We start from the raw sequence: 23,784 nt of genomic DNA, 5'->3' as shown, positions 1-23,784 counted from the left end.
GTTGGAAAAGGTTTGTCATTGTCTTTGGATCGTTAAAGTTTTTCAAGTATCTGAAAGTTTGAATCATATCACCCCTGCTCCTCCTTTCCTCCAGGGTGTACATATTTAGATTCTTCAATCTCTCCTCGTATGTCAACCGATGAAGACCCTCCACCTTCCTGGTCGCCCTTCTCTGTACCGCCTCCAACTTGTCCTTGTCTCTTTGTAGATACGGTCTCCAGAACTGAACACAGTACTCCAGGTGAGGCCTCACCAAGGACCTGTACAAGGGGATTATCACTTCCCTTTTCTTACTCGATATTCCTCTCTCTATGCATCCCAGCATTCTTCTGGCTTTTGCAATCGCCTTGTCGCATTGTTTCGCCGACTTCATATCATTAGACACTATCACCCCAAGGTCTCTCTCCTGCTCCGTGCACATCAGCCTTTCCCCCCCCATCGAATACAGTTCATTCGGATTTCCACTCCCCAAATGCATGACTTTGCACTTCTTGGCATTGAATTTCAGCTGCCATATCTTCGACCTCTCTTCCAGCTTCCTTAAATCCCGTCTCATTCTCTCCACTCCTTCCGGCGTGTCCACTCTGTTGCAGATCTTAGTGTCGTCCGCAAAAAGACAAACCTTACCTTCTATCCCGTCCGCAATGTCGCTCACAAAGATATTGAACAGGACCGGTCCCAACACCGATCCTTGCGGTACACCACTTAAAACCGCTCTCTCTTCAGAGAAAGTTCCATTTACCATCACGCATTGTCTTCTGTCCGTCAACCAGTTTGCAATCCAGGTCACCACTTCGGCACTCACTCCCAAGCTTTTTGTTTTATTCACCAGTCTCCTGTGCGGAACCGTATCAAAAGCTTTGCTGAAATCCAAGTAGATGACATCTAGCGCTCTTCCTTGATCCAATTCCTTGGTTACCCAGTCGAAAAAGTCAATCAGATTTGTCCGACAGGATCTTCCCCTGGTGAATCCATGCTGCCTCTGGTCCATCAATTCTCCGGACTGTAGATATTTCACTATTCTCTCTTTCAACAGTGACTCCATTACTTTTCCCACCACCGAAGTGAGGCTAACCGGTCTGTAGTTACCAGCCTCTTCTCTGTTCCCACTCTTGTGAAGCGGGACCACCACCGCTCTTCTCCAATCACTCGGCACCACTCCCGTTTCTAGGGATCTATTGAACAGGTCACACAGCGGACCCGCCAGCACATCTCTGAGCTCCCTCAGAATCCTTGGATGAATCCCATCAGGCCCCATGGCTTTGTCCACTTTCAGATTCTTTAGCTCTTCCCATACATTTTCTACTGTAAAATGATTTTCATCTATTCCACTACCCTCCAGCTTCTTGTGTAGAAATGGTCCCTCCAGTACGCCCCACTCATGGAATATCTAATTTGCTGCTACTCTACTCAGGGATCATTCAGAAGTAAGATCCTGTTCCTCCCTGCTTGTTGATATAGAGCACTGCTATTTGATTATCTGTCTGAACAAAGAATTGACAGGCTCAAATGGGAATTTGCGTAGTTGATGACAAACCCTAGCAATTCCAACATTCAGATAGTATTGTTCATTGATTCTAGGGCAACCTTTTGAGATGTTTTTTGAACAGCCAATCGTCACCCCCAATTTGCGCAAATGAAAAGCCACCTCCTCAAGACATTTTGTGAACACATGAGGTGTTGATGCTAGGCTTAAAGGCAGTATATGATACTGGAGGTGGTACTTCCCTAATACAAATCTGAAATATTTCCTGTGACCTTAAAATATCTCAATGTGGGTTTAAGCATCCTTTAGATCCAGCAAGGGAATCAAGGTGCTGAGGGAAACCATCTTGAACTTTGTCTTTACCAGGCATTTGTTTAAAGCCCTCAATCTAAGATGGGATAAAGTTCTCCATGTTCTCCTTTGGATCAGGAAATACTAGGAGCAAAATCCCTGTCCTCTTTCCCCTTGTGGAACAAGTTTGATCGCATTGGTCTCTAAGAGAAAGGAGTCCTTTTGTATCATTTCCTGATACGGAGAAGCAGACCAACAGCTTCTTGGTGGGTAATTTAGTAGGATTTCCAACAGGCATAATCTGTATCCTTTTCTGATTATGTTGGAAACCCAAGAGTTTGAGGTTATTCTGGGCCAGTGGTTTAATGTAAAATCTCAGCCTTCCCCTGGAAAAAAGGTCCCCTTGAAAATCCATCCCAGGCTATGACTGGGATTCTGAATGCGGCTGCTGTCTGGAACGAGAGAGGGGTCCCTGCTAATGACCGAAATTAAGGGTCGTGAGGAAAACATCTCTTCTGTGGAAAGAAATGCCTCCTCACTGCCCCACTTTTAAGCATCTTAGAAGAGTAAGACAGGTTTGGAGTGGCAGTGAAGAGAATCTGAAGCATCATAGAGTGGTCTTTTACCTGAGGCACCGCTTCTATGACTATTGCCAAAGAGATTCTCTTTAGTACAAGGCACCTCAGCAAGCCTATACTGGACCTCATCAAAGGTCTGAATCTGCAGGCATCAATACAAACAAGAAAGACTCAATGCCAGTCCAAAAACATCGAAGGTCAAATGTATCATGTGCTTTTCCACACTACAGTCCCTTGTCCACCAGCAACTATAAGCTGTCATACTGCTCTTGAAGGAACTGCTTTGTCAAGCCCTTCACATCCTTTAGAATGATGCACAGCTCTCTGGTAAACCTTTCTCCCAAAAAGGTCAAGAGTGTGAACATGTCTCCCAGGAGAACCAAAGAGTGGGTTCTGAATCACCTGGCCTTGAGAGCAGATTCAACCATAGCTGACTGATGAGGGAATTGGTGCTTCTTGAATCCAGTCTTCTGGACATGATTTATTGCATGTATATTCTTGTTAATTGGTAATAAGAGAGGGTGCGCTCTCATTTTCTCATCTCCTGGAGGATCTTGTGGATAAGCATTGCCAATTAATGGGACCCTCAATTGTTCCTCCTCCTGCAAATCAAAAGGGAATGGTATCAGCCATTCCTCTTGACAAAATCAGAGGGGAGGTTCTCTGGAAGAGACCTTCCCCTTACCTTGGAAGAGATAGGTCTGAGGACATATATGGACTTTTCCCCAGATTCACTATTATACCCCCCAAGACTACTCCAAACCTAATTATTATGGAAGGGGCATGGACTGGGATCTGGTTTGTGAGGGGACATCCCTGGATGCGGAGACTCCACCATCATATGGTAAGGACTTGGAAGTGCCTTTCCTCAAGAACTTCCAGAATTGTAAGTTAGAAGAGAGGCAAAGAGAGGCATAGGACTTTGGGCAGCTCCATTACGTAGGAAAATATCCTTCATCTTAAAAAGGAAAGATTCTATTTTACTTCTCTGGTCTCCATGGCTTAAGGAGGCAAAGAAATTCTTCACAAGTTCTGACTCCCTTGGGTTGGTAAACCCTCTATACTGGAATTGTATGAGAGAAATTCTCTTCAGAAATCCAGATCAGTTTATCATAACTAAGGGCTGTTTGTACAGTCAAGGAAAAATTCTGTACAATGGCAGCCATTTATCTTGTTAGCAACCAGATCCATAGCAGTCTGCACCATTGATGCTGACACTTCCTGAACAACACCCTGCTCTATGGATGGTGATGGCTGTTTCTCCTGCTGAATCTTGTATACCTTGCTCAGTAGGCCTCAATGGCAGTTTGTTACTCTCCCTCTCTTGATAGGTTTCAATCCCTCCGCCTACTTCAATCCCATTCCTGTTCATCTTCTGTGACCCACTCAATCTGCCCATTCAATCCATTCTCTCTCTAGATAACTATCTACCCACTGATTAAGTCCCCCTCCACTCTCTTCACTGATTTCAACTCCTCCTCCTCTCTCTTCACTGATTTCAACTCCTGGCTTTCCTACTTTCTTGAACCATCTTCCCCTTTCTTTAATCTTGGGAACTATCTTTAAAGCTGATAACCCCTCTGACCCCAGTACTTCAAAAGCTCCTTTCCTTAATCACCTTATTTAAACTTCAACTATGCTCTACCGCTCCTGCTTACCAGTTTGGTTACTGCCTTGATCTAGTAACTTTCTTCCAACTCTTCTCTCACGAAAGTGCAAAGTGTGAGAGTTCTTCCCTGTGAGCACCGAGGAATGGGTTGTAGACCTCTCTGCCTTCTTTAGAGAAGATTGAACCACAGATTGGTGTGGTAGCTATTGCTTTTCAAATCCTGGCACTTTCTGGCACTATTATATCACATCTTCCTCCTTGTTCACTGGAGCCACATAAAGGGGGTTCTCTCACATCATCTGCACTTCCTGAAGGATCTCATGAATTGAGATTTCCATAATTTTCTTAGAAGGCTCCACAAATTGGAGGATGTCCAACATCTTGTTTCTGGATTCATCCTCCATCCGCAAAATAAATAGAATGGTTTCCATCATTCTCTAGAAAAAACAACAAAGGTGAGGTCCTCTAGTGTAAACCTTCTTCATTCTTGTGGAGATGGGTCAGAGGGGAGACCTGTTGATTCCTGTTGATGCAGAGAAATCCTTATATCCATACTCACAGGAAAAGAGTCTGAGCCCAACTGTAGTGCAGGGGTATATACCTGGAACTCGCACAACTAACCAACGAGGCCATAGAGTGCTCATTTGTTGGGATCTAGATTCCAAATTCCTGTCTCTCTGGTAAGCTTTGTCTATTGATGGGCTGAAAATCACCATTGGTGCAGCTATCTATGACAATTTTCCTTCAGGAGCTAACATTGGTACTAATCTACTGGGCGGCAGTAAGAACTTCAGTATTGGCTGAACATTGGTCTGCATGGACACCGATGCCCCACCTCACTTTGTCCATGGCCTGCTGGATCTTCCTGTCAGGCTCCTCCTCAAAGACTGCCAATGCCAACACAGGTTGGGAGGTAGGAAGGCAGGCCATGTCGTCTTGGGATACTACAAATGTATTTATTTATATAGTGATTTTTTATATATCGCGGCACGTTAAGAACATCACCTCGGTTTATAATAAACAATAATTCAGCAACAGGCTTTACAGACAATATGAAATAAAGTGGACATAATATATATCAAATAACAACAAATTAAAAAAACAAAACAAGAAACCAATGATAATCATATTCCCTAGTTAATGGCCTAGTATTGATGGCTGATACCTGGACCCTTGGAGACTAGTGCTATCCCCAGGACTGAACAGAGGGTGAGCTCTACTTATTGCAACATTTCAGGTATTTCAAAGCCCCTGCTCCCAGCATCACGTATTGATGGAAATCAATGTCTATGCTTCTTGACTTTCACTTAATGCGCATCATTGGTACTTCTTGATGCCAGAATCGAAGAGGCTGAACCCTTTGCCTTCAGGTTGGAGACAACAGATAGTGGTCCATCCCCCTAGTCCCTACTTGGTGCTCCATGCCGAGAGTGTTTGATGCTCTCTCAATCCCAATACACCATAAGTGGTCAACGTATCTTCTAGGTCCATCTATGCCAAAACCAATGGGCTGGACTTACAATTCCCAAAGTGCTTTTCCATAAGGTCAAGCCAGGACTAATAGTTGCCCAAAAGTAATACCCCCTGACATCATGACTAACTCCGAGCCACAGAATACATTTATCATGGGGGCCTGTGCTAATCCTGTTGCACAAAAGGTACCTTTGGAAGTTGCTGGTACTCATCCAATCAATGAATGAAAACAGTGAAATCAAATGATGCAATGACACAAAAACACGATCAATGCCAGTGCACTGCATGGATGCTGAAAAAGAAAAGAAGAATTGACTGAAAAACCTATCTAGAAGACTAAAGGGGAGAAAAAATAAGATTGCGGAGCCCTGCAATAAGAGAGTCCTCCCTTCAAAGGATAGAAGATCCTGTAAATAGCAGACGAGAGAAAATTTGCAACTCATGGGCTCTGCAGTAAAGATGAGATTGAAGGGGCCCCCACATAGATTCATGGCAGTATGGCATGCTCAAAGCTCTAAAATTCTGAAGGAAAAATTCCATGCTGAGCTCCATCTAATCATTCATTTATTTATTTAGCATTTTTCTATACCGACCTTCATGGTTAAATACCATATCAAATCGGTTTACATCGAACAGGGATAGAGAACTGTAATAGACGGAACAACTTTTTCATAATCAGAAGAAACAAAAGTTACATTTAACAAGGACCGTAAACTTGGAAGCTTAAACAGCTGGAAGGAAAGGCCCGAGGAAGGCAATAAATTAAGAACAAGAGAGTCATAATGGAATCCGGGCTAGTGCTAGTTAAATTATTAGAAGAGGTACTAATGCATACGAAGTACTTAGAGGAGGAGCGAGGTTCCATTGCTCGTGAGCAGGTTAAGCATCTAATGTGTATCCGAGGGATCCGGGAAGGCTTGGCGGAACAGCCAAGTCTTAAGTTTTTTCTTAAATGTTAGGAGGCAAGGTTCCAGCCTGAGTTCTGCGGGGAGGTTGTTCTAGATGGCTGGGCCAGCTATCGAGAAAGGTCGGTCCCTGGTCGAGATGAGGTGAGTGGCTTTGGTTGGAGGGGCTTGTAGCGCTCCTTTGTAGATTTCTCTAATCAGTCTGTTGGAAGTATGGAGTTTGAAAGGGATTTCAAGGTCGAGATGAAGGTGATTATGGATGGCTTTGTGTATTAAGGTGAGTGATTTGTGTAGGACTCTGTGGTTGACTGGTAACCAGTGTAGGTTTCGGAGGATGGGAGTAATATGTTCTCTCCGGTTGGTGTTGGTCAAAATTCTGGCTGCGGCGTTCTGTATCATCTGTAGTGGCTTGGTACTTGAGCTGGGTAGGCCTGTGAGTAGAGCGCTGCAGTAGTCTATTTTGGCAAATATCAAGGATTGAAGAACTGTCCTAAAGTCGTGGAAATTTAGGAGAGGTTTGAGTCTTTTTAACGCCTGTAGTCTGTGGAAGCAATCTTTGGTTATGGTGTTGATCATATTCTTTAGATTAATCATGTCATCCATGTGTCAGGACTGCCAACCTACTTGACCATGGAGAAAGCAGAACTGCTTACCTGTAACAAGTGTTCTCCTAGGACAGCAGGATGTTAATCCTTACATGTGGGTGACATTATCAGAAAGAGCCCAGCATGGAAAACATTTGTCAAAGTTTCTAGAAACTTTGACTGGCACACTGGGCATGCCATTATCCGCACGTCCACATAGGGTCCCTCTTCAGTCTCGTAACACAGAATTCACAAGTGAAAAAAATAGAACAAGAAAACACAGGAGAACCCAACTCTGTGGTGTGGCGGGCAAGTTTCCAGAGGAAATGCAAGGACATCGGAGATGCCTATCTCCGGCCTCACTCTCTCTCTCGTGTCCCAATGGAGGAGTGGAGAGGGACGGCGTATCTAGCGGCTCCCTGTGGCCTCCCGGTGTTGACACCCCCAATGCCAGAGTAGATTGGTCAGACTTTTAGTCCTCAAAAAGCTTTTCCATCTTATCCAGCTGGGCGCGAAGGCCTTTTGGGGGTCATTTGATCGAAGAGAGTGCACCCCTGGATATCGTGCGACACCCCCAGGCAGGGGATACAAACCTCATGTGGATCTGCGATAGACATGGTCTGCGAGCATTAGGGGCATCGCGAAAACCTGGAAGCCACCATAAAAAACAGCTAGCGAACAGTTGATGGCCGGCGGTCACTGAGAAGCAACAGACCGGCAATCGATCGCAACAAGGGGAAAAATTCAACCTACCGTGCCGCAGGAAAGACACTGTCCAGTGGAAGAGACTGCCAAAAAATGACAGAAGGACTTTGAAAAACGAATGAAAATGTAGAGCTCGCTACCACTTCGCAGAAAAAGACTGAAGAGAGATCCCGTGTGGACGCTCAAATAGTGGCATGCTTAGCATGCTCAGTGTACCAGTCAAAGTTTTTAGAAACTAACAAAGGTTTTCCGTGCCAGGCTCCATCAGATGATGTCACCTACATGTGAGGACTAACATCTGCTTGTACGAGAAGAAACATTTTTAGCAATTATGTGTTATCTGATAACATAATATACACCTTGTTTCACTGTATGCCTGGGATAGACTTCCTGAGTTGGCATATCATGTTGCCTCTCTGGCTTTATTAAAATCCAGCTGAAAATTCCAACTTTATGAGGCTTCTTTTAAATCAAACTCTGGTTCTTCATGATCAAAGTCTTGCTGATTGTAACTACTTTTCTATAAAACCAGTCTGATACCATGAGCATGAAGTTATGTGTTGTCGCCCAAAATGCTTGAGGAAATCGTGGAAGATATGGCTAGCATTAGTTTATTCACACAGCTCATACAGCACAGCAGACAAATAAAAATACAGTGTCCATGCACTCTGCAAAGAGTGAAAGCCAAACAACTTCAAAAAGGGAAGCCTCTCCCCCTGTGCAGCCTCACGCAACCTTGTTGTCCAAGGAGTCAACAGAAAAGTTTCTTATTTGCTCTGTATGTTTTGACTATTTTATTTATTTATTGGTTTTTGTATACCGTCACTAGGGTTCCACCGTAACGGTTCACAACAAATAATAATAATACACAATAAATATACTAAAATCAACTTCCTAGGACTAAAAAATAAAACAAATTTCAACCATTCAAATAAAAACAACTCATAAAACAATTAAATAAACTTATCCTATGGCTATCCCTCCCTCCTCCTATCTTATAACCAATGTATGGTGGAAACAATAACACCCAAACCATCTTCTATAAAACAAGAAAAATAGTTAAAACTGTAAAATCATGTCATAAGAACAGAATTTAAGATGGGTTGGGATAGGCCTCCATAAAAGCCAAGTTTTTAAAACCCTCTTAAATTGTTTAAAATTCGTCTCCTCATAGAATCTATGTGGGGAGCATGTTCCATATTTTAGGACCTGCCAGGGTCAGAGCCCTGTCCTTCACTTCATTCAGCCGTGCTGATTGTACTGCTGTAATAGTAAGTAAACCTTTATTAGCAGAACGTAAATTTCTCTGGGGGACATGTAATTTGATGGCAGCATTAAGCCAGTCCACCTGGTCACCATAAATTAATTTGTGCAGAATGCAAATTGATTTAAATTTAACTCTAGATGCAATAGGCAGCCAGTGTAAGTTGATCAAAGTTGGGGTGATATGATCAGATTTCCTTTTTCCGGTCAAAATGCGAACTGCTACATTCTGTAAAACCTGTAAAGGTCAAGTAGTGGACGCAGGTAATCCTAAAAACAAAGAATTACAGTAGTCTAAACTACTAAATAGAAGGGACTGAAACACAGTATGGAAATCACCCTGATTAAGTAAAGGCTTCAGGTGACGTAATACTAGGAGCTTCGCGTACCCCCTCCTTTACTTTTGTGGCAATATGTTTCTTTAAGCTAAATTCAGGATCTAGAATAATACCAAGGTCTCTAATACTTGCGGATAATTGAAGAGTGGTATTGTCCTGAAACACTGAATGGTTGTTACTTCTTGGAGAAATTTTCCTTTCAAGGAAAATAATCTCTGTCTTCTCAACGTTCAGAACTAATCTCAACTGGGTCAATGCCTGTTTTATGGCGTTGAAATATAAGGACACAAATTTATTAGTTTTTTCCACCGACTCATCGATTGGGACCAAAAACTGAATGTCATCTGTGTATAAAAAAGTAAGTCAGACCCAGACGTGACAGGAGATGGCATACTGGCAACATATATATATATATTGAATAATGAGGCGGAGAGAGGAACCCTGTGGAACACCAGTTTTTAACTCACGAGTGGCGGAACACGTACTATTAATTAGAACTTGAAAGAAATGATTCGTTAAAAAGGATTTGAACCACCTAAACACTGTCTCAGTGATACCGATTTCTATTAGTCTCTGAAGTAAAATTTGATGATTTACGGTGTCAAAACCCGCCGATAAGTTCAGGAGAACTAGGAGATATGACTTCCCATGGTCCATCCCTCTAAAACTGTATCCGAAAGTGATAAAAGTAGTGTCTCAGTACTAAAATGACGCCTAAAACCAAATTGCGAGGGGTATAAAATATCATTAATATCCAAAAATAAAAATAATTGTTTAAAAACTGATTTTTCAATTAGCTTTGCTAAAAACAAAAGATTTGACACCGGTCGATAATTGTTCAACTTCGTGGGATCTAAATTTTTTCTCTTAAGGATGGGTCGTATTACTACACCTTTGAAGATATCAGGTAAGGTACCTTCTCTTGGGAATTATTTATGATGTTAGTAATAACTGGGACAATAGCTTCAGAGATCAGTTTCAGATCTGTTGTTTTAATGGCATCTAACGGATGATTAGCTGGATTTAATGATCTCAATAGTTAAACTTCTGTTCAAAAGATCTCATCAAAATTAGCCCATTTTTGATGGTCTCTTGCTTTCAAAGTGATGTTCTGTTGAATAGACTTATCAAAACTCATTAGAATTTTCTCAATTTTTCCTTTGAAAAAGTTAGCAGTTTCGTCACATCGTGACTCTTCTAAATATGGGGTGGGCTGGGTTACGTCAGAAGTTAGTTTCTCTACTGTATTGAAAAGTGCCTTATTGTTAGAAAATTTATGAATTGTCTTACCATAATATTCTTTTTTCGCTGCGTCAATGGTCTTTTATAATATGCTAAGAATACCCGATAATTAGTTAGTGCTTCAATAGATCTAGTCCTCCTCCAAATTTTTTCTTTCTTTCTTAGCATTCTCTTATTTGATCTGATTTCAACAGTGTACCAAGGATTTGATTTCTTGTCTGCTGTAATAGAAACATAGAAACATAGAAATGACGGCAGAAGACGACCAAACGGTCCATCCAGTCTGCCCAGCAAGCTTTCACTTTTTTTTTTCCCTTTTCCCCCATACTTATCTGTTACTCTTGTCCCTTGTAACTTTTTTGTTCTATTTCCTTTCCACCCCGCCATTGATTTAGTTAGCAGTGCTGGAGCTGCATCTAAGTGAAGTGTCTAGTTAATTGTTTAGGGGTAATAACTGCCGTCATAGCAAGTTACTCCCATGCATGTTTATCCAGCCTGTGCAACTCAGTCCTTGTTGATTGTTGTCCGAATATAAATAATCTTTTCATCATTCCCCCTGCCGTTGTAGCAGAGATCTTTTCATCATTCCCCCTGCCACTGAAGCAGGGGGAATGATGCTGGATATCATTGAAAGTGAAGTCTCAGGCTTATTTAGTTTGGGGTAGTAACCGCCGTATCAAGCAAGCTACTCCCCTGCTTTTTTGTGGATGCAAATCCTTTTTTTTTTTTTTTTACATTTCCTCTTGCCGTTGAAGCATAGAGCAATGTTGGAGTCGCATTAACCGTGTGTATGTTTATTGAATTAGGATATTAATCTCCAGGTAGTAGCCATCATTCCCGCAAGCCCCCCACCCCATGCCTCTTAACTTCATTCACATCCCCTAGACTTTATGGATCCACAGTGTTTATCCCACGCCTTTTGAAATCCTTCACAGTTTTGGTCTTCACCACTTCCTCCGGAAGGGTATTCCAGGTATCCACCACCCTCTCCGTGAAGAAATACTTCCTGACATTGGTTCTGAGTCTTCCTCCCTGGAGTTTTAAATCGTGACCCCTGGTTCTGCTGTTTTTTTTGCAATGGAAAAGGTTTGTCATTGAATTTGGATCATTAAAACCTTTCAAGTATCTGAAAGTCTGTATTATATCTCCTCTGCTCTTCCTTTCCTCCAGGGTGTATATATTTAGATTCTTCAATCTCCCCTCATAAGTCATTTGATGAAGACACTCCACCTTTTTGGTCGCCCTTCTCTGTACCACCTCCATCCTGTCTCTGTCCCTTCGGAGATACAGTCTCCAAAACTGAACACAGTACTCCAGGTGAGGCCTCACCAAGGACCTTACAAGGGGATAATCACATGCCTTTTCTTACTCGATATTCCTCTCTATGCAGCCCAGCATTCTTCTGGCTTTAGCTATCGCCTTGTCACATTGTTTCGCCGACTTCAGATCATTAGACACTATCACCCTAAGGTCTCTCTCCTGCTCCGTGCACAACAGCCCTTCTCCCCCCATCGAATACAGTTCTTTCGGATTTCCACACCCCATATGCATGACTCTGCACTTCTTGGTGTTGAATTTCAGCTGCCATATCTTCGACCACTCTTCCAATTTCCTTAAATCCCGTCTCATTCTCTCCACTCCTTCCGGCGTGTCCACTCTGTTGCAGAACTTAATTTCATCCACAAAAAGACAAGCCTTACCTTCTATCCCATCCACAATGTCGCTCACAAACATATTGAACAGGACTGGTCCTAACACCGATCCCTGCGGCACTCCACTCAACACAGCTCTCTCTTCACAGTAAGTTCCATTCACCGCTACACATTGTCTTCTGTCCTTCAACCAGTTTGCAATCCAGGCCGCCACCTTGGCACTCACTCCTAAGTTTCTCATTTTATTCACCAGTCTCCTGTGCGGGACAGTGTCCTCGATCTAATTCCTTGGTTACCCAGTCAAAAAAGTCAGATTTGTCTGACAGGATCTTCCCCTGGTGAATCCATGCTGCCTCGTCCAGCAATTCTCCTGACTGTAGAGATAGTTCACTATTCTTTCTTTCAACAGCGACTCCATTATTTTTCCCACCACAGAGGTGAGGCTAACCTGTCTGTAGTTACCAGCCTATTCTCTGTTTCTACTCTTGTGAAGCGGGACCACCACCGCTCTTCTCCAATCACTAGGCACCATTCCTGTTTCTAGGGATTTATTGAACAGGTCACACAGCAGACCTGCCAGCACATCTCTTAGTACGTATTGGATTGATTCTATTAGCTACTGTTGTGTCCGTCGCTGTCCGACGTCTCTGCTCTGCCCACCTTACCTCGTTGGCGACTTCCTCCGTGGTTGATGGAAGGCTAGCTGCTGCCGTGTCTCCAGGCCGTCCTCCTCCGGCGTTCCCGGATCGGCTCGACGCTGCAAGCCGCCATGTTGACCAGATGCCTAAGGGCGCGCGCGGCCCGACTAATGTACCAGCGTTGGCGCGAACTTCAGGGGCATCTCCCTGAGATGACGTCATCAGCTCCAGATAGTTAAGGTCTCAGTCTTTGCTAACAGGACGAGTTAGCAAGGGATAGGTTTACCTAGCTTCCTCCAGGTCGTTGCGTATGGGATTCGCTCTCCGCAACCCTAGCTACTCTGCCTCCTCGGACTTCACTAGAGGTACCCGCTCCTCGGGGGCCTCACTCTCTCTTTTTCTTTTAAGGTCGCAGTCCGGAACCGCTACTCACTCCTCGAGGGCCCATGTCCCGGACCAGCTCCTGCTTACAACATTAGTGAGTTTCCATCTCTCTCTCAGTGCCTTCCCTGGGACCAGGTTCTTGCTCCTCGAGGGCCTACTGCATTCCAACTCCTGGGCTGCCTTAAGAGACTATGGTGTGAGTGTTATCACCAAGGACTTGTTCCAGAACTCTGCATATCCTATCTACTCACTTTCTTAGATTCTCTACAGCTCAGCCACCTTGGGATCGCTGTTCCAATACCTGAGGGACTACAGCCCAGCTGGGCGCTTCCAGCTCACTACTGCCACTTCTGATGGTTTAATATATTGTCTAATAAAAGAACTAGTGTGTGTCTGTCTCCTACACTCAGCCTGACCAGTGGTCCCTCTCGGGATCTCCCCCGAGGGCATGGTCACCTGCCACTGGGTCCAAGGATCCACCCACAACTATTCTAAATAACATTGCTAACTCCCAGCTATAACAACAGAGCTTTAATAACAGCTACCTCTTCAGTTATTTCAATCCATGAGTCTACAGCGACTTGTGTGGAGGAAAGATTAATATTGTCTAATTTTCCTATCAATTCATTTTGCAGTTCCTCTGAATTAAAGGGTGGTCGATATTTAAATTGAAGGGGCTCTGCATCTTTATGATCCCCTGGATTACAAATACACAAATCTGCAAGAATTAAAAAGTGGTCTGACCAGGGAACTGGTGTGATCTTAGCAGGAGCTTAAGACTTAATCAAATTGTTAAAAAACATTGTACAGGGCATGGCCTAGTTTATGTGTGGGTTCTTTACTTACGGGCCGATATAGTACAGTGCGCTCAGACGGAGCGCACTGTTAACCCGCCATTGGATGCGCGTTTGACGTGCTAGCATTATCCCTTATTCAGTAAGGGGCCGAAAACGCACGTCCCCCCCCGAACCTAATAGCGCCCGCAACATGCAAATGTGTGTTGATGGCCCTATTAGGTATTCCCGCGCGATTCAGAAAACAAAATGTGCAGCCAAGCCGCACATTTTGCTTTCAGAAATTAGCGCCTACCGAAAAGGTAGGTGCTAATTTCTTCGGGCACCGGGAAAGTGCACAGAAAAGCAGTAAAAACGGCTTTTCTATGCACCCTCCGACTTAATATCATGGCGATATTAAGTCGGAGGTCCCGAAGGGTAAAAAAAGTAAAAAATAAAAATAAAAATTTGAAGTCAGCCTGCGGCTGTCGGGTCAAAAACCGGACGCTCAATTTTGCCAGTGTCCGGTTTCCGAGCCCATGGCTGTCAGCGGGCTTGAGAACCAACGCCGGCAAAATTGAGCAACGGCTGTCAAACCCGCTGACAACTGCCGCTCCGGTCCAAAAGGAGGCGCTAGGGACACGCTGGTGTCCCTACTGCCTTCTTTTGCCTGTTTTTACCGCCGGGCCTCATTTAAATACAGAATCACGCGCACAGGAGAGTGGCCTGTGCGCGTGCCGGGACAGCGGGCGTTTGCCCGCTCTCCCGCGGACTTTACCTTATTGGCCCGTTAGTAAGTTGAAACCACTAGCAGATAGGGCACACAACAGAGTTTCACAGGCTACAGGACAAGGATCTTTATCCATGTGAAGATTAAAATCTCCTAAGATGATGGATGGCCTGTCCGGCTTTAAAGTTGTCATAAAAAATTCAACAATAGGGGAGATATTTAATTCTAAAAGGCCGGGAGGGCAGAATAATAAACAAATTTGCAGAGCATTAGATTTAAAAACTGAAATTTCATGATTAGGTATTTGAGCTATAGGAGTAATTTTCAAGCCAAGACTTTTTTTCGCTATCAACATTATGCTGCCACCACGGCGTTGGGGTCTGGGTACAGAAAATCTCTCATATCTGCTGTTAGCTAATTCATTGACAATTACAGAATCTGATTTCTTTTGTCATGTTTCAGTCACAGCTACAAGATCTGGGGACTGATCTTGAATAAGGTCAGATAGAATCACTGTTTGTTTAGTAACAGATTGTGCATTAATCAGGGTAAAAGACAGCAGCAGACAGTTAGTAATGGACATGATGTTTCTACATGTTAGCCGAGTCAAGTTATTCATGTTCTGTTTCCTAGTGGTTGTTGTAAACACTCTATTTTTTCTAGTTGACTTGTTCATGTCATATCTTCAGTTATATATATAGATAGGGATCCGTTCTTGAGAAACCGAATTAAAGCACATGGTAAGTATTAGGAAAGAATACTAAACAGTGCCGTACAAAGTGCCAAACGAAGGGGCGAACAAAGGGGCCAAGCGCCTTTGGCGCGCGACGCCCTTATGGCCCTCTCAGCGCCCTTAGGTGACGTCTCCAGCAGCTGAGAGAGGAACGGGGCGGTGCTTAGGAGCAAGGGTTTCCCAGGCAATGTGCTGAGATGAAAGGTAACTTTGTAGTCCAGCAGGCACAAGGCAGGCAGGCTTGAATTTGCAGAGAAACAGCCTCTGTTGGTGCTAATAGTATTTTGGGGGGAACAAAGTTGCAGCCATCTTAAGAAGGTCAGTTTCTCTGTAGTCTAATCAAAATATGATTGCCTTTGTATTGTATTAAAAGGATATGTTATCATATTAAATATTCGGATCCTGCACAGTTGAGATCTGTACATTACAATCAGAGAAAGCAGCACTTGTGTTTGTAGTATGAATGAGAAGGGACTCATCGTACCTGAGAATCTGTTGTAAAACCTAAGCAATTCCCTTAATTTTAATACATTTTCTCATCACATTTTACCTATGGTATTAACGAGCTGGTCTGCTTCATACTGCACACATTCATTTGGCTGTTGCTGAATGATGGGCAAAGGCTTTACAAGTGTGGTGAAGGGAGTTTCATTTTCTGTATTGGAAACTTTACAACCAGCAAGATGATTGTTAGCCTGTTCAATGTCATCAGTCATGCTGCCAGCACCATGCTGTTGGAGAAAGGCAGGTGAAGTAGAAGATTGTGTCTCTTCTGACAGCTTTTCTTGTTCTGGACTTTGCTCTTGAATTGGACTGCAAATGATAGGAGAGAATAATTAATATGAAAACTTTGACCTAACAGTACTGGTTAGCTAACAATTACGAATCCCACTCGCTAATAATTTGTTGCCATAAGTACAAAATAAATTCTTATTTATCAAGAAACTAAAAGATCAATACATACAATATGCCATGCTGGTCAGGCCAAAGGTCCATTGAGGCCAGCATACTGCCTCAATCAGATTAAGAAATACTCAGTAGTAAAAAAAAAAAAAAAAAAAAAAAAAAAAAAAAGAGGATAGTTCTATTCCTTGTTACTCACTCCCAGGGATATAAGGTAACTTTCCAAGGTATATTTGGCTAATAATTATGGACATTTCTCTCCAAGAACTATCCAAACCGGAGGTTTAGTGAGGGTCTATAGAGCTCAGGGGCTAATGCATTTGTGTTACCTCCCCAGCATCCCCCCAAATATCCTCCTTGTAGAAATGCTTAAGAACAAGAAAGCCATACTAATAAGAAACCCCAGAAAAACAAATGAACATAAGTTGCCATACTGGGTCAGACCAAAGGTCCATCAAGCCTAGCATCCTGTTTCTAACAGTGGCCAATCCAGGATGCAAGTAACTGGCAAGCACCCAAGCTGTTTAACTCCTCTTCATAATATAACCATTATTTCATTTCTATTGCTCTTCTCTGTACCTTTTCTAATTCCACTATATCTTTATTGAGATGGGTTGACCACACATCATCATCATAAGACTTGCCATACTGGATCAGCCTGAGTCTCCATCAAGCCCAAGCAGAAATTAGTACTTACCTGATAATTTCATTTCCTCTAAGGAGAGAAGGCCAATCACCACAAGTGGGTTATGCACCTCTACCAGCAGATGGAGACAGAATAAAAGCTGATGCCCCACATCAGCCCATCAGTATTCTATGAAAAAGCCAAACTGTGGACAAACTGATTATACTTCACTCATCACGCATGCTTCCAACTAATAGAGAACACTAAGTGCAGATCCAAGAATTAACATTCACTAAACTGATGGGCCAGTTAAAACACTTACCAGTCCTCCAACAAATAGCAGGAACACCATCCTGCAACGTCCATACCTAAAGAGTGAACCAAATGCAAAAATCAGAAGCTGAGGGTAGGTCAGGGATTGGCCTGCCTTCCTTAGAGGAAAGGAAATTATCAGATAAGTAGTAATTTCTCTTTCCTTTACTCTCAGACAGGCCAGTCCCCACAAGTGGGATGTTCCAAAGCTACTCCAGAACAGGGTGGTAAGTTGCCCATGGTCCAGTTAACACCATATGCACGAAAGCTGCACCCTATGGCACCCAAATGTCCAGGTGGAAGGTTTAGAAAGGTATGCAAGACCACCACATCGCTGCCTGGGAAAATTCGGCCAGAGATGATAATCAAGGATCTGCTGAAAATAGCGCTTGTCCCCTAGTGGCATGCTTCTCAGTCACTTAAAGAAAGTAATCTCGGCAACCACGCAGGTAACCATGACATCTATTTATTTATTTATTTATTTATTTATAGTCTTTTCTATACCGTCGCTAAGTTATATACCATGGCGACGGTTTACGTGTAGGAACATAAGTAAGTTTGGAGTAAGTGTACTATAGTACATTCTAACAGGTGCCATTAAGTTTCGGTTACATTAAATCATAAAAATACGTACAAATGTTTAGTGATGGTTCTAGCCAGGTGTACGTAGAAGGTACTTTTACAGGTCAAAAAAAAATCACATTTACTGTGTTATATTATTACATTCATTGTGTACTCAATTTGTTAAAATATTGTAATGCACATTTATGAGAATAGTGCTGTGTGCCGGTGCTCTTCTGTTTATTCCAGTGTATTTTCTATTCTCCAGTCTCTTTATAAAAGACTTGTTTAAAAAGCCATGTCTTTAGACTTCTCTTTCCAATGGGCTACAGTTGCCCAAGTTGCCAGTTCCCTTCCACCACGGAGCTGAAACAATAGATCAGACTTCCTGATATGTTTAGTAGCCTCTAAACATCACCTCAGATGCCACTCGACATCCACGGCATGCAAGAAAACAATCATTCTCATCTCTGTTCCAGCCCAGTATAGGCAGGAGGATTATATTCAAATATAACGTCAAAACCATTTTCAGCAACAGAAGGTACTCCACAACTGCATCGCCCCTAGTATCCCACGCAGGAAAAAAACCAAACAAACAACTGTCCTCAAGGAAAGAAGCTTCAATGAGAGGCTATGTAGAAGTCAAAAGGTAAGACCTGTCAAGAATTCAGAACCACAAGGGCACCAGTAGACACCAGGGAGGATAAAGACTCTTAACTCCCTTCAAGAATTGAGACACATCCGGAGGGAAAGACCAAGGCCCTCTATTGACTTGCCTCCTTTAAGAGGTGAGAGCTACCACATGAATCTTCCAAAAATTAATGGAGAAATGACTTACCTGATAATTTCTTTTTCCTTAGTGTAGACAGATGGACTCAGGACCAATGGGTATAGTGTACTCCTGATAGCAGTTGGAGACTGAGTCAGATTTCAGTCTGACATCAGCACTACATATACCCGTGCAGGAAGCTCTGCTCTTCAGTATTCTCCTCGAAAAGCAATTGTGGATATATGTGTGTTTGAATAACTTAATTAACTTAAACTGGATGATGTGATTTCTAGCTGAAGACTGCCGGTGCATTCAACCAAGAAACGTCGACACCCGGCAACTATGGGTGTTTTAACTAGGGGTAAAGTCTGGCTTACCCGTGCTTGCCTTGCTCTCAGGGATTGTGATTGTCCCCCGAGGTTGCCGTATTTTAGGGCAGCTGTGGGCGGGATGCTGAGTCCATCTGTCTACACTAAGGAAAACAAAATTATCAGGTAAGTAATTTCTCCATTTCCTCGCACATATCAGATGGACTCAGGACCAATGGGATGTACAAAAACTACTCCCTAACCGGGTGGGAGGCTGTCCGTGGCCCACTTATTTTATTTATTTATTTCAAAACTTTTATATACCGGTATTAGTGGGGACATCATACCGGTTCACATAATAACTGAAAGTTTGGAAAATACATTTCAACAGGGAGAATGAACCTGGGCGGGGGTAAACCAAAAGGTAGTAGGAGGATAGAGAAAACAAGAAGGTCATAACAAGAGAAATAATTTACAAATTTACAATGAATATCTCCTTAATATAAGGAGAGGGTGCCCTTGTGAATGCTGTGTCCTCCCGGGCCTGCACATCCAGGTGGTAGAACCTCGAGAAGGTGTGAATGGAGGACCACGTTGCCGCCCGACAGATCTCAGCGGGTGACAGCATCTTGGTTTTTATTTTATATTTAACATTTTTATATACCAAAATTCATGTAGCAATTTTACATATCAATTCGGTTTACATTATAACATTAACATGCATGTGAGAATGCGGTTACATCGAACAGGGAGATAATCTTGGAACAAGTAACTGGGGAATAAATTACAACGAATAAATAAAGTAGAGCGAGTTCTACTGGATACCGGATACTGGACAGGATACCGTTAAGATATCCCATGCATTTGACTCTCACCCCCTCCCTGCAACCCCCTCCCTGTAACCCACGACCCACCCCCGCGCCTTCCTCTGTATGCCCTCCTTTGTATTTTCCCTTCACCTCCTTCTCTCTCCCTCACCCTTCTACCTCCGTTATCCCCTCGACACATCCCCTGAATCGCTGACTTTCCCTGCTCAACACGGTTGTTACTACCTTTATTATGTTAACTCTGTATAGTTTAGATTATCCTTTGCTAGTAACATGACACCCCCTTCATAATTATTCTCTTTTTGATTTACTATTGTTGTCTAAGAACCCCTTTCATACTCCACATTATTATATTCACATATATCCATTGTATAGTGGTTGCAGACAGCAATTAAGTTACCCCTTGTATATTGTTGCTTAGAGTAATTAATTACATATATTGTTTGTATATTTGTATATATGTTTCCCACTCCCTGTTATTGTTCTTTGTAAGGGCTATGCCCAAAAGTTATTAGTTGTATGTAAACAGATACGATGTGCGAACGGCTATCGGTATATAAGAAACTCCAAATAAATAAATAAAAATAAAATACTGCGAAGATTGAGACGAAACCTGGCTAAATATCTAGGTGCTTATTGGAATCAATAGTCACGGTACATGGAGCACCTGATTGGATAGATAAGGCGGCGATTATTGGCATAGATTAAAAGCTAGTTCGAATAGCCAAGTTTTGAGTCTCTTTTTAAATGTGCTTGGGCAAGGTTCCTTCCGCAGTTCTGGCGGTAGAGAGTTCCATTGTGCAGGGCCTGCTGTGGATAGAGATCATTTATTTAAAGAGGTTTTGATAGGCGGGGCAAGGAGGGTATCTCTATACGCTGCTCTCACCGGTCTTGCGGGTATATGTGGTCGAATAGGTATACTGAGTTCCAGTGGATTGAGGTTGTGTATATATTTGTGTATGATTGTTAGTACTTTGTAGGAGATTCTGAACTTTATTGGGAGCCAGTGAAGGTTTCTCAAGATGGGGGTAATATGATTTCTTTTGTTAGAATTGGTCAGGATCCTAGGTGAAGCGTTTTGAAGCATTTGTAAAGGTTTTATGGAGTTAGCTGGGAGGCCAAGTAGAAGGGAATTACAATAGTCAATTTTTGAGAAAATGATTGCCTGGAGAACCGACCGGTAGTCTTGGAAGTGGAGGAGCGGTCTGAGCCGTTTCAGAACTTGTAATTTATAGAAGCCATCCTTTGTGGTATTATTAATGAATCTCTTTAGGTTTAGTTGATTGTCCATGATGACTCCGAGGTTTCTGACTTGAGTAGAAAAGGAAGGTTGAATAGAAGGGAGTATGTTAGACATTGCATTGTTACAGTCCTGTGAGACGAGGAGAATTTCAGTTTTATTTGAATTAAGGATTAAGTTCAGGCTCATGAGCAGGTTGTTGATGGATTGGAGGCAGTTGTTCCAGAATTCTAGTGTTTTTTTTTAAGAGATTCCATAACCGGGATGAATATTTGTACATCGTCTGCATAGATGTAGTGGGTTAGTTTTAGTTTGGAGAGGAGCTGGCAAAGTGGTAGAAGATAAATGTTGAAGAGGGTAGGGGATAAGGATGAGCCTTGAGGGACTCCTAGAGAAGAGCGGACTGGGTGTGATTCGTTATTGTTGACTCTGACCTTATACAATCTGTTATGTAGAAAAGATTTGAACCAGCTGAGAGCAATGCCTTTGATGCCGATGTCGGCTAGACGGTCCAGAAGTGTTGAGTGGTTCACCGTGTCAAATGCGGCCGATAGGTCAAGAAGAATGAGTAGACCGAGTTGTTTTTTATCCAGATTCAGCAGTATTGTGTCTGTTAGGGAGATTAGGAGAGCTTCAGTGTTTCGGGCTTTTCGGAAGCCGAATTGAGAGGGGGCTAGTATTTTGTTGTCGTCTAAGTACTCCGAAAGTTGCTTATTCACTATTTTTGCTAAGATTTTGGAGATGAAGGGGAGTTTAGCAATCGGGCGATAGTTGGCGGGGTCATCTGGAGACAGGTTGGGTTTTTTCAAAAGAGGTTTAAGAATTGAGAGTTTCAAAGGGTCAGGAACTGTACCTTGCATTAGTGAGCAGTTAATGATGTCGGCAATTGGTTTGGCGACTGTTTTTGAGATGGCAATGAGCTCAAACTTGCGAGGCAGGTTTGAGCTTCTTTAGTACTGTTTCAATCTCTAAGGAGGAAGTCGGCTCGAATGTTTCCAGACCCGTGTTCTGTTGAGTATGTGAGGAGTAGGCTGGTGGTGGAAGAGGAACTTTGTTGGCCTTTAAAGGTCTGATCAAGTCTGTGATTTTTTTCTCAAAATATGTGGCTAACTCCGAAGCTTTGCTGGCCGCTTGATCGTCCAGGATGGTCGTGGGGGAAGGTTTGGTGAGAGTCGAGACGAGGGAGAATAAAGCTTTTGGATCGAAGATGAAGTGGTGTATTTTCTTTGAGAAAAAATCCCTTTTAGTTTGTAGGATGGATATCCGGTAGCGGTGCATGAGGGATTTGTAGGCTCCCAGGTTTGATGAGGAAGGGCTCTTTCGCCATGCATGTTCAAGTCTTCTAAGTTCTTGTTTCAGGGTTTTGAGTTGAGGGGTGCACCAGGGTTTCCTGTTGTTTGAATTAGAGAGGAGGGCTTTTGTAGTTAATGGGCACATGAAGTCTGCTACGTTCTTAGTTATTTTAATCCAGGAGGAAGTGGCTGAATTGGCATCCATGAGGTCTAATTTGTCTAATGCAGAGGATAGTTGTGGGCTGAGAGATTCTGGGTTGCATAACTTCCTGAATTGGACTGAGGTTTTTTGTACTGGAAGGGGGATGGGTTGGATGAGCTTGAGAGTAGTAGAGATCAATCTATGGTCCGACCAGGGGACTGGGGAGTAAGTTGTGGATGCGGCAGTGGTGAGGCTTTCATTTATGAAAATTAAATCCAGTGTGTGTCCCGCTTTGTGCGTTGGATCGTTAATAATTTGTTTGAAGCCCATATATTGAAGTGTGGTGAGAAAGGTTTCACAACTGGAGGATTGAGGGGTTTTATCCACGTGAAGGTTGAAATCTCCCATTATTATAGCTGGGGTATCTGTGTTAATGTGTTTGGCTAAAAGTTAAATTAAAGGTGACGGGTCTGCTTCTAGGCTTCCAGGAGGGGCATAGATAAGGCAGATTTGAAGGTGTTTAGATTTGAATGTTGCGAATTCAAGAGTGGTAGATGAATTTGAAGCCTGTAGAGATAGCCCTAGCTCTTTTTTTGTGGCTAATAAAAGACCGCCGCCTCTTTTTTTGAGTCTAGGGATAGAGAATATGTCGTAGGAATGTGTAGGGAGTTGGTTGATTAGGACAGTGTCTTCCGGTTTCAGCCATGTTTCGGTAATTGCGCAGCAGTCCGGATTTGATTCTGTTAGATAGTCAAGGAGGAGATGGGTTTTTTTCGAGAGTGATTGTGCGTTGATCAGGGTTAAGGAGAGTAGCATGAGGCCCAGTAGTTGGTTCAATGGTGAAGTCATGATTGGAATAATTCTTTTTTGTATGACGTTGGAGTTGGTGTAGTAAATAACGGAGTTTCTCCTTTGGTTGTAAATGATCGGGATGTTGAAAGTGTGCATGAGGAATAAAAATTCTGGATGAGTGGTGAAGTCTGAAGGAATGTTGGTAAAGTCTGGATAGATGCTGGGGGAGTCTGCGGGAATGCTAGAGACGTCTGAATGGGTGTTGGAAGTTCTGGATGGATGCGGAGATGTCTGGATGATTGCTGGAGGTGTCTGAATGCATGCTGGAGTCGCGTGAGTTTAGAGGACTCCGGGGCTCTCTCCTGGTTGGCTGCCTGAATGCTGGAGGTTGTATGGATGGGTGCTGGATGAGGTTAGATGAGTGCTGGATACTTGATGGATGGATGCTGGAAGGAGGTTAGATGAGTGCTAGAGACTGGAGATGAGTGCTGGAGACTGGAGATGAATGCTGGAGACTGGATGGATGGATGCTGAATGATGGTTGGGTGAGTGCTGGAGGATGGTTGGAAGAGAGCTGTGGGATGGAAGCAAATGTGGCTCTGAAGGCAGGGCTGGGGCACGTCAGACTG

The 23,784-nt window shown here is 43.1% G+C and overlaps 1 protein-coding gene across 3 annotated transcripts in view; it reads right to left on the bottom strand.

The window, feature by feature from the left end:
- BUB1 (BUB1 mitotic checkpoint serine/threonine kinase) overlaps positions 1–23,784 on the bottom strand; it is a 403,183-nt gene that overhangs the window by 93,666 nt on the left and 285,733 nt on the right. For all 3 annotated transcript variants that reach the window (XM_029594322.1, XM_029594320.1, XM_029594321.1), the window contains one exon: positions 15,935–16,197. In XM_029594322.1, coding sequence (XP_029450182.1) covers positions 15,935–16,197 — 263 coding nt within the window. The remainder of the gene's footprint in view (positions 1–15,934; positions 16,198–23,784) is intronic.

Source organism: Rhinatrema bivittatum, chromosome 3 (genome assembly GCF_901001135.1).
Source record: "Rhinatrema bivittatum chromosome 3, aRhiBiv1.1, whole genome shotgun sequence".
NCBI classification, from domain to species: domain Eukaryota; kingdom Metazoa; phylum Chordata; class Amphibia; order Gymnophiona; family Rhinatrematidae; genus Rhinatrema; species Rhinatrema bivittatum.
The sequence above is the reverse complement of the archived record's forward strand: the minus strand, read 5'-3'. Positions and strand labels throughout refer to the sequence as shown.